General features: G+C 33.5%; 1 protein-coding gene across 1 annotated transcript; it reads right to left on the reverse strand.

Moving 5' to 3' along the window:
- Positions 1 to 1359: 1359 nt before the first annotated feature.
- On the reverse strand, positions 1360 to 1839 carry LOC113696582 (uncharacterized). Its single transcript, XM_027215977.1, has one exon. The coding sequence runs from the start codon at positions 1837 to 1839 to the stop codon at positions 1360 to 1362; it is 480 nt and encodes a 159-aa protein (XP_027071778.1).
- Between the last annotated feature and the right edge of the window lie 9060 nt (positions 1840 to 10899).

The following is a 10899-nucleotide window of genomic DNA, read 5'->3' on the forward strand; positions in this document are numbered from 1 at the left end:
TGATGTTCTTCATCCTTTCGGACGTCCGATATATTCCTTACGGACGTCCGATATGAGTGCCCTGTTTTTGCTTCTTCTTTTGGTTGATTTTCTTTCCTTGACACCTTTGTACCTGATTCTCTAAAAAGCAAAACACTTATATTTGAAGAGAATTAGATAAACATTTCAAAGTGCTTTGTGATCATCAAAATCAAGAATAACAATCGTATTAGGATGTTTTAGGTTGTATTTTTCTTTTCCTTTTTTAGGATTATTGCATCTTACACGCGCAATCACCTCTCACTTTCCGTGTATGCGATGAATAATTTGTTTATTTACTTATTTTTACTTATGTTTATGTACATGTATCGCGCTTTGCATCTTGGGTGGAGGGTATAGCTACCTTAGAGCCTTTACACATGTTTATTGGTATTTAATCCCTTCCCTCAAAGGAGCACTTCATACGTGTATACGCTAATTTTTTTAACCCCTCATTTTATTTTTTTTAGTGGTTGCACCACTCATTCCTATTAGGATTAGGATCAATCCACTTGAACATGTGGTTATGACATGATGTGCGCGTAACAATATCTGAGAGATCACTCGAACCACCGACTAAAAACCTAGGGCTTGATGACCCTTCACCTCTTGGTCTAAAGGTTTGGGAGACTAAAACCTTATCGACTCTAGATGTATTAGTGAATTCAATCTCATGCATCCATATTAGAAATTATTTAGTATAGAGTCAATCTCACCTGATTAGGAATACTAGACACGAGGGGATGGATTCTACCCTTATTTGTTTACTTTACATTTTTGTATCATTTTATTGATTCAACGTGTTATGTGTTATTTATTAAACTAACCTCTTTTTGTTTTCTCTTATTTTGCATTTACAAATCTTAGAAAATAAGAGTCCTGACATGGTATTCTTTTAAGGGCCCACCTTAGTAGATAGATTTTCACACATTTAAATTACAAGTTATTGCCTTTTAATATCTTAATATTGCACTTCATTTTTAGGCCTACCCTGACATATAAAAAGGGTTCCTTCAGATCATGTTTAATTCCCGTTATCACATATTTACTTACTATAATAAACTGTCATTATGAATAAACTATAGAGAGAATGCCGCATAGGGCATTCCATGTTAGGGATAAACTACCTATTGTTTTGGATATATAATCCAATGAGACTTGCACGTTTATATTTTTTGTATCATCCAAAGAGGTAGTGCATAAGGTAAGGTATGATCTGATCCCTTCCATGATAACGACATTGAAAATGAGGGGACAATTTTTGAACATTAGAATATGACCATTTTTTTTTTGACAAACAATAACATTTTATATATATATTAACACTTGATATTACAAGAGCTAATTACAAAAAGGGGTAACTACCCCCATATCTTTTCTAGCTAACGTTGAAAGCCAAGTTGGGAATGAACCTTCCCATTCAAAGTTTCTAGTTGCCATTGCTGCGAATTGAGCCAATTCGTGACTACAGCTATTAGCAGATCTAGGAACAAAAGTGAAAACGCAACTTTCAAATCTTCTCTTCAGGACAACAATGTCTTCCAGGATTGTTTGAAGTCTACATTCCTGAACATTGTCCGTGTTGATGAGGCTCACAACATACTTGCAATCAGATTGGACTTCTATGTTTGTCCATCCTGCAACTTGAGTCATTTCTAGCGCCCCTCTGATTGCTAGAGCTTCCTCAGTGGCTGCTTCTCCTTTCCTCCTCTCAGTGATTCCCTTCGCTCTCACTAACACTCCACTCCAGTTCCTTGCAATGATCCCAAATCCTGATCTGACCATTTTAGCAGAAATTGCAGCGCCCGTATTGATCATCATTATTCCTTCCTTCGGAGGCTCACATCGCTACTGGACTGGTGTTGCCATTTCTGGGACTGAATTTATTCTTGTATCTGACTCATTTGCTGCCTCATACTCGATCCAATCCTGTTGTGCCTTGTCTACAATTACTTTTGCATCCTCTATCTCACTCTGGAATGTGAACTTGTTCCTCGCTTTCCAGATTTACCATAAGATGTTTACCGTTAGCTGGATTCTGCCCACTCCTTGTGTCTCCTTTGCTGCTTGCGACATAGCTTTCCACCATCTCCACAAGTTACCTTGTAGTTTAGCCAAGCCTTCCCATCTTACAGGCAAAATCTTCCATATCACTTGAGCTTTTGGGCAGGTGAAGAATATATGTTCAATGGTTTCCGTTTCGTCCCCACAGCAGTGACATATCTTGTTACCTATTCCAAGTCTCTTGTAGAGAGCTTCGTTAGTGGCCAGCCCATTTTGTAGGCATCTCCATAAGAAATATTTCAGTTTCATCTTAATGTTTAGGCTCCACAATCTTTTCCATACTGTATGCTTTCTTATCTCCCAACTGGTTTCCGGATCAGGTGCTAGCCTTTGGTTCGTTTTTTCCTTTTCCCCCTTTGCAACCACATATCCAGTCTTCACAGTGTAGATTCCAGACTTGCTAAAGTTCCAAAACAATCTGTCTTTCCTATCATACAAACTAAGGGGGATATTAGTAATATGGTCCACATCATCTACATTAAGCCATTGCTGCAGAAGATCTTTGTTGCACTTTCCTCCCTCAATAAGCTCATTAACAAACTCAAGATGACATCCTATTGGTTTTACCTTAGAGACTCTTCCATCAACCAGCCCAAGTATCCATCTATCATGCCAAATCCTCACTGACCTCCCATCTCCCACTCACTTCCATAGCCCCTGTTGAAGTAGTTCACCCCTCTTATGCATACTTTTCCAACACCAAGAGGCATTGTTAGGTGGTTGAAGTCCTAACCAATTATCCTCTTTCATATACCTAGCCTTCAGGACTTTGCTTACTAACAAATTTGGATTGATAATAATTCTCCAATTTGTTTTGCAAGCATAGCCAAATTGGAGGCTTCCAGGTCTCTAAAACATCTAATAACATCTTTTTGTCATTTTATCAAAGTTAGTAAAAATTCCTTGCATAAATGACGCTAAGTTAAAGAAATTCACAAATGATTCCTCATTGTTGAGATAATAAATATATCGAGATCAAATCTTGATTTTAGAAGACTTATAGACTAATGCATTGTACTGAAATTTGTGAATTTGAAATTACAAATGGGTGGACAATCCAGTTAATTTTCGAATAAACCGTCAATTCTATCCAATCCATTTTACCAGTTTATTCATTTTTAAGACAATCCAGTCAACCATTAATTCCATCCGGCCTATTTGATCAATTTATTCACTTTTAGGGCAATCCAGTCAATTTTTGAATAAATTATCAATTTCATCTGATCTATTTGACCAATTTATTCTCTTTTAGGGTTTCGATCTATGGTTCACTAAAGAAGTTAGTCGAGATATTACAATTCTTTCAAAAATAGACTCTTTCATGCTAAATTGACATTTAACATCTCTTCATGTGTCAACCAAAGCAATCAATCCATTCGGACTTTGTTCTCATCCTGTTAAGTCAAATTTCCCTACCGTTCCAATTAGCCAAATTTTTAAATTACTTTTCACTTGAATATCAATAAATTGACCGGATCTATCAGATATCTATGGTGCCTACCCTAGAGAATTGCATTTTTCATGTTAGGCCAACTCTTGGTATAAAAAGGTTTCCTCCATAGGACATGCATACCGATTTTACATTTTTACTTACTAACTCTGGGTAATTTTCTTTTATTTTTTCCCCCTACATTTATAAAAAATGATTCAATAAAATAAAAATATTTTTCCTATATCTGATGACAATTTTGGTTTGATAAATTTTAAAAAATAACAAGTATTGCTTGATTTTTGGGCAAATCCTACAATGTAAAAGTCTGAAGAATACATCTGAAAGCGTTAGTCAAAAGCATCTAAGAGATTTCATAATTGTTTGTCAAAAAAAATAAAAAAAAACAACAAAATAATCCTTTTTTATTTGATTTGTTAACACATTTTGTCTCAAAAGAAAAAGAAGAGAAAAAGTATGTATGTATATGAAATTGTATTCTTTAAAGATTTTTTTTCTCATTTGTATTGTAGTTGAGCAAAAATTTTGTTTCAAATATTTGCAATAATAAAGTTTTTCATTTAGACCATTATTATTTTGTACATATTCATGTACATTTCATCCTTTATTTGCTCATTGGAAGATTTCATGATGGACTTTAAGAAATAAAACTAAGTTGAGATTCCCAATCTCTTGCATGTAAATTTACACGAGTGTGTTTAGCTTTCTAAAAATCTTTGCATGCACTAGATTTGTAATCCAGACTATTCAGTGAGAGCGTTCGAAATCAAAAGAGATCATTCAAACTTGATAGTCTGTCTTAAAAGACCAACTACGATACTTTTCTCTTTCATTTTATAATTCATATTTTGTCCACTTCTATCGACCCTCCAAAATTAATCACATTGGTTGACAAGCTGCAAAGTGGGGCAATCTTTGTTTTGAAAATGCCCACTATATCTAATCAGATTCAATTCACATTTAAGTGAAAGCAAAAATTTAAATTACTCTTGTTTGTTTTGAAAATTTGGAATGATACTTTAGGCATTCGTTTCTCTATCTATACAGATTTTATCACTTGTTCTCTCATTTGAGTCTTTGAAGGTATAATTTCGTTTCAAATAAGAGTCTTAGTAATCATAACCCTACATTGAAAAAATTTTCAAATGTCAAAAGGGAATGGATTCTCAATAGGCTATTCTTTACTTTGATTGTCATGTAATGTAAGAATAATGTTTTGGCCATCGTTTCTACTATTTAAACACTGTTTATCTTTTGCATCCATATTTGAGTTTAAATTGGTGGTTTGTTTCAAAAGCGCTTATGATTGCATCCCACACTGGGGAAGGAGATTTGAGAATTTTCAATAATGGCAAAGATGCTAAAATTTTGAAAGGGACATGAAGTATTAAAAAAAAGAAGAGAAAAGAAGAAAAGAAAGAGGGGGCATCTATACTCTAAAAATTAGGGGGTTTTCAATTCTATCATTGATATTTGAGATTTCGGTATTGACAAAAAAAAGAGAAAAAGAAAAGGAAGAGAAAAGAAAATGCAAAGATATTCAATGCTGAAATCCTCTAGTGATTGATGATAAAAGTCAAAATGGAGCCCAGGGTCTTTGAGTCCAAAACTAGGATAATTTTTTGGAAGGAATGCGATCTTAAATGCAATGTTCTTGAAAATCTTGTTTCTTTAAGCTATCATCGTCAAGTTGCATTACAAACTCATAAAATCCATCGCTAACTTATCTTTCATGATAACTCGAAATAAGATCATACTTTTAAAAAATCTATCAATCACTCATGCTCATAAGGCTATAATCTATTTTCATATAATTAGTTATCGCTTTTACCCATATATTACAATTTTATAGAGTTTATATGTTGACTGAATTTTTTCAAAAAATAAGGGTGGAAAACTATTTACTTTCACCGAGATATAATATTGAATGGGTTAGAGACTATCTGAGCACAAAAGCAAGATAGATCCTAACATACCATTTCTCTTAACCACCTCAAAATCAGGAATAATACCTTCTTGTTTGGTCCTAAAGGATGAACTAATAAGAAAAGTGAACATTTTCTCTAAATACCGATCCTAAAGTGAGGAAGGAATTTTTTGCAACTAGGTTTTGTTTTGAAAGATTCATCATGGAGTCTTCTACATGAGTTCGAATAAGACATTTAAATTTCTTCATTTGAAAATTTCAATTTCTATTCACATTGCATGTTAATATGTGATTATTTTTCTAAACTTTAGGATACACAGTTTTCTTGTTTTGTCCAAATAAATGGATAATCATTCGAGTAAAATTTTTTGTAATTAAAATAGGCCCAAATTGAGGCGAATTTTTGTAATACATTTATGAGATTTTGCCAAAGAGTCAAATAATATGCCTTCAAATCTATTGTTCAAAATTTCATTTCGATAAGACCACTCCTTTTATGAGCAGTAATTGCATCATTTTTCAAAATAAAGTAAAAATTTTTTTGTGACATTTCAAGTACATGTTGTACTTTGGTAAATCCCATCTGTGCAGGCATTCTTGACTAAAATTGATGAAGAAGAGCAAATCAAAATCTTGCAAATTTGAATGTTAATAATGCCACATGGCAAGGTGGAGAATTGGCTTATTCATTGAAAAGGAGTACAAAACTTCAGCAAAAAAAAAAAAAAAAGAGAAGTCTAGTTAGAATTAAATTGAGGTAATTTTTAGTTTAAAAAAAAGCCTACACTGGGGCAAATTTTGAAAATGAGATGTCAAAAGTTATTTCAAACTTTTATTTTGTTGGGTTTGGATTTTATCCCACCAACCTTTATTTTGTTATCCCACCAATCTTTATTTTTTGGGCTTGGGTCTTATCCCACCAACTGTTACTCGTTGGGTTTGAGTTTTATTCTACCAACTTTTATTTTGTTGACTTTGAATTTTATCCCATCAATCGTTATTTTGTAGGGTTTGAATTTTATCCTACCGATCTTTATTTTGTTGGAATTGGATTTTATCCCACAAACTGTTATTTTGTTGGATTTGAATTTTATCCCACCAATCGTGTTGGGTTTAGATTTTAATCCACCAACCTTTATTTTGTCAGACTTGGGTTTTATCCCACCAATCATTTATTTTATTTGGTTTGAATTTTATCCCACCAACCTTTATTTTGTTGGATTTGAATTTTATCCCATCAACTACTATTTTATTGGGTTTGAATTTTATCCCATCAACTGTGTTGGGTTTGAGTTTTATCTCATCAATCATTTATTTTGTTGAGTTTTATTTTTATCCCACAAATATTTATTTATTGGGTTTGAATTTTATCCCATCAACCTTTATTTTGTTGGTCTTAAGTTTTATCCCACCAATCGTTTATTTTATTGGTTTGAATTTTATCCCACCAACCTTTATGTTATTGGGTTTGAGTCTTATCCTACCAACTATTATTTCGTTTGGTTTGGATTTTATCTCACCAACCTTTAGTTTGTTGGGTTTGAATTTTATCCCATCAACTGTTATTTTATTGAATTTAGGTTTTATTTTACCAACCGTGTTGGGCTTGAGTTTTATCTCACCAATTTTTTATTTGTTGGATTTGGGTTTTATCCCACCAACCTTTAATTTGTTGGGTTTGAGTTTTATCCCACAAACCATTTATTTTGTTGGATTTGGATCTTATCCTACCAACCGTTTATTCTATTGGGTTTGGATCTTATCTCATCAACTGTTATTTCGTTGGATTTGAATTTTATCCCACTAATCTTTATTTTGTTGAGTTTGGATTTTATTCCACCAACTTTTATTTTGTTGAGTTCAAGTTTTATCCCACAAACTTTTATTTTGTTATATTTGAATTTTATCCCACAAACATTTATTTTGTTGGATTTGAGTTTTATCCCACCAACCGTTATTTTGTTGGGTTTAGATTTTATCCCACCAACCGTATTGGATTTGGATCTTATCTCACCAATTTTTATTTTGTTGGGTCTGAGTTTTATTCCACCAACCGTATTGGATTTGGATTTTATCTCACCAACCGTTTATTTTATTGAATTTGAATTTTATCCCACCACCCATTCACTTTGTTGGACTTGGCTTTTATCTCACCACTCCTTTTATTTTTTAGATTTAAGTTTTTCGATTCATTAAGTTTTGTTAGCTATTCGATTGTAGCTGAGCCAGACATGTGAGAAATTTGGTGTCTATGTTTTTGTCTCGAATTTCTTCGAAATCCAGACAAAGAAGGGCAAGTTGTAGACACCAAAATTTTATCATTTTATTTTTCTTCATTTTATTCCTATTTTGTTCATTTTTAGTTTAAATTTTTTATTTTTATTTATTTTGTTTCATTTCTATTTCTTAAGAAAAATCATCTCAATTCCTTTTTAGAAAATTGGAAAAAGAAGAAGAAGAAACAAAAATCAAAATCAATTTTTGTAAAAAAAAAAAAAAAAATTCTGTGCGTGTTTTCTTCATAAAAAACTGGTACATAAGCCATGAACCAGGCCATAGTATCGGAATTTTTTCAGCTAGTATATGGAGCATTTTTTGTTGTTTTTTTTTCTTTGTTTTTCCTCCAATACATTGCTAGTACAAGAGCCACCTCACCCCAACCAGAATCATCAAGAAAATTCTAGAAGGGGGAAGATCAAATGTGTGACAGCCCCATCTCCCCCTAAGGCGAACCCCAGGGTTCAGCGGGTCGCCTGCCCGGCTCTCGCCGGGATTCAGTCGTTCACTACTGTCCTCAAATAGATTACAAGATAAAATCTCAAATATAACTCAAATGTTCCAACATTTACATATCAAAAGCGAAGCGTCCACGCTTCCGCAGCGCCACTCTGATCCTTGATCACAATTAGTATACAGGAGGAAGTCCGAAACAAGGAGGAAGTCCAATCAATTCTAAACGTTCAATACAATCCCAATATGAACGATTACACAAAAGGAAATCCAAATTCAATCCATACATGAGATTTTTCTTCTTTTCCTTTGAGAGAGAGCCGGCCATGAAGCATAGAAATAGGATGATTTTTGGGTCAAAATTGAGTATTAGTAAAGGTAAGAAATAATGGTCAAAGTCCAACATTAAATCACAAGGTGATACTTGTCACCTTTTGGTTTAAAACTTATCTTTTTGTCTCTCCAATACAAATATCTTAACACCTTGTAAAATAATATCACTTAATACAAAATTCCAACAAGTTGTCAAAAATATAATGTGTTTACCGCACTTGCGGGTCCCACGTTCAAAATACGCTCTTAATTTCTCAAAAATTAACCGATACTAGAAAAATCATTTTAAAACTATCTTTGGTCATAAACTTTATCCGGGGAATTTTTCTAATAAAGAAAATGTAGAAAAGGCGGGCGATTAAATAAAATAAACCCTAGAAAATTAGAAAATTTTCGGGTTCTCACTCTTATACTTTTCGGGGCGTCACAAAATGGCTCAAAAAGAGTCCAAGAAACCCAACTTTCATCCTCACCTTTGAGGTAAGGGTTTAGGAGCTTTTTGGACCATATAAATCGAGCAAAACACAGTCTTAGGGTGGGAACAAGAGTGAGAGGCAGTGCGAAGAGAAAAAAGAGAGAAAAAGAGAGAAAATAGTGACAAAAAGAGAAAGAAAAAGTGTAGAAAATTTCTAGAAAAAACTGAGTCAAGGTTGGTGAAGAGGCCTTCTTCCTGCCCAAAATCCGATCTTATTCTAGATCCTCTAGGCTTCTTTTCTGTTTCTACATTCTCTAAGTCCGTAAAGGCATAATTTTTGTTCAGAAAATTTCTCGAAATAACCCCTCCAGGTCTTCCAAATCTTGGGTCGAAATCATCTGCTTGTCAGCACTTGGACATCTAATGGCAGAAATTTGATGGGCTCGATTCCTTCATTTGGATGCATTTTCCTCGGCTTCTCCACATTTATTCGGCCCTATAAAGTGTTAGAGGCAGTTCCTTAGGAACTACCTTTTTCCTTTCACACAAGCTTAAATTTGCACCAGATTCACGAAAATCATTGCTACAATTTTTCCTTTTTCTGCATTTTTTCTGCTCATTTGTAAGCATTAGTGTAAGATTTTCAGGATCCCAATATAAGATATTTGAATATAGCTATAATATAAATGCGGAAGCGTACCTATAGTCATGTTGACAAACTGACACTTGAATTCTTGAAGATTTTGGGATGGCTTTCCAGGTCAACACGTATTTATCGATCCTTGAGAGAGTTCTTTAGTTTCTCTCTAGTATCTTTCCTAACGATGAAATATCAGGGAAGGGTTATTTTGTGGTACTAAGAAAAATACGACAAATAAAATGATCCGTGTGACTTGGGGACCATAACCCTATTTATAAGTAACATTCGTGTTATCTTTTGGAACCCTATTTCAGTCCATCATAGAAATAGGATCCCTTAAATCTCTATACATTAAAGGCACACATCCTATTAGATACATTAAGTCCAAATCATATTTGATTACTTTAATTGGATTTAACCTTATTTGACAGTTTGCAATACATAATTATTCACATATAGTCCAATGTTGGATTAAAAATCCAACAATCTCCCACTTGGACTATATGTGTAACCTTATAATTATGTTTCGTAATTAACCATATGAGATCAACTTTACTGTCATTATCATAATGTATTTGTAACAAATCCGATCCATCAATCATACCAATATAGGATCAAAGCGGCCTTTATTATAATTTTGTAACTCGACCCATCAATGGTCATATATATTGATATAATTAAATGACATGAATCATGATGTGGATGTGTACCATGAAAATTTCATGTAATGTGATCAAAACATGCATATTTCCAACTGGTCCATTTTAAATTTTAACGAGATCAAACCATACCAAAGTCAGAGTGTAAATGAATCCAAACTTTATTTATGCATAAAATATCTTTAAGTCATTAATAATCGAAAAATATCATAAAAGTATTTAAAATATCAAACTCTCACTAAAACTGTACATCATTTAATAACATGACACCCATACGAGCAGTATGCTCATGAAATATTTTGGGTGGTAATCCCTTAGTAAGCGGATCCGTAACCATGAACTTTGTCCTGATATGCTCTATCGATAACTGTCCACTTTGTACTCTTTCTTTATTATTGGAATTCCTGTTATTATTGGAATATAGGACTGCTGACCTATTATTACAAAATAATTTGAGTGGTCTTTCAATACTATCAACTACGCGTAATCCTGTGATGAAATTTCGCAATCAAATTCCTCGATTGGATGCCTCATAACAAGTTATAAACTCTGCAGCCATAGTAGAAGATGCTATGAGGGACTGTTTAACACTCTTCCAGGATATTGCACCTCTAGCCAACAAGTAGACATAACCTGACGTTGACTTTATTGTATCTTGACATC

This window comes from Coffea arabica, chromosome 6e (genome assembly GCF_036785885.1).
Source record: "Coffea arabica cultivar ET-39 chromosome 6e, Coffea Arabica ET-39 HiFi, whole genome shotgun sequence".
Lineage (NCBI taxonomy): Eukaryota > Viridiplantae > Streptophyta > Magnoliopsida > Gentianales > Rubiaceae > Coffea > Coffea arabica.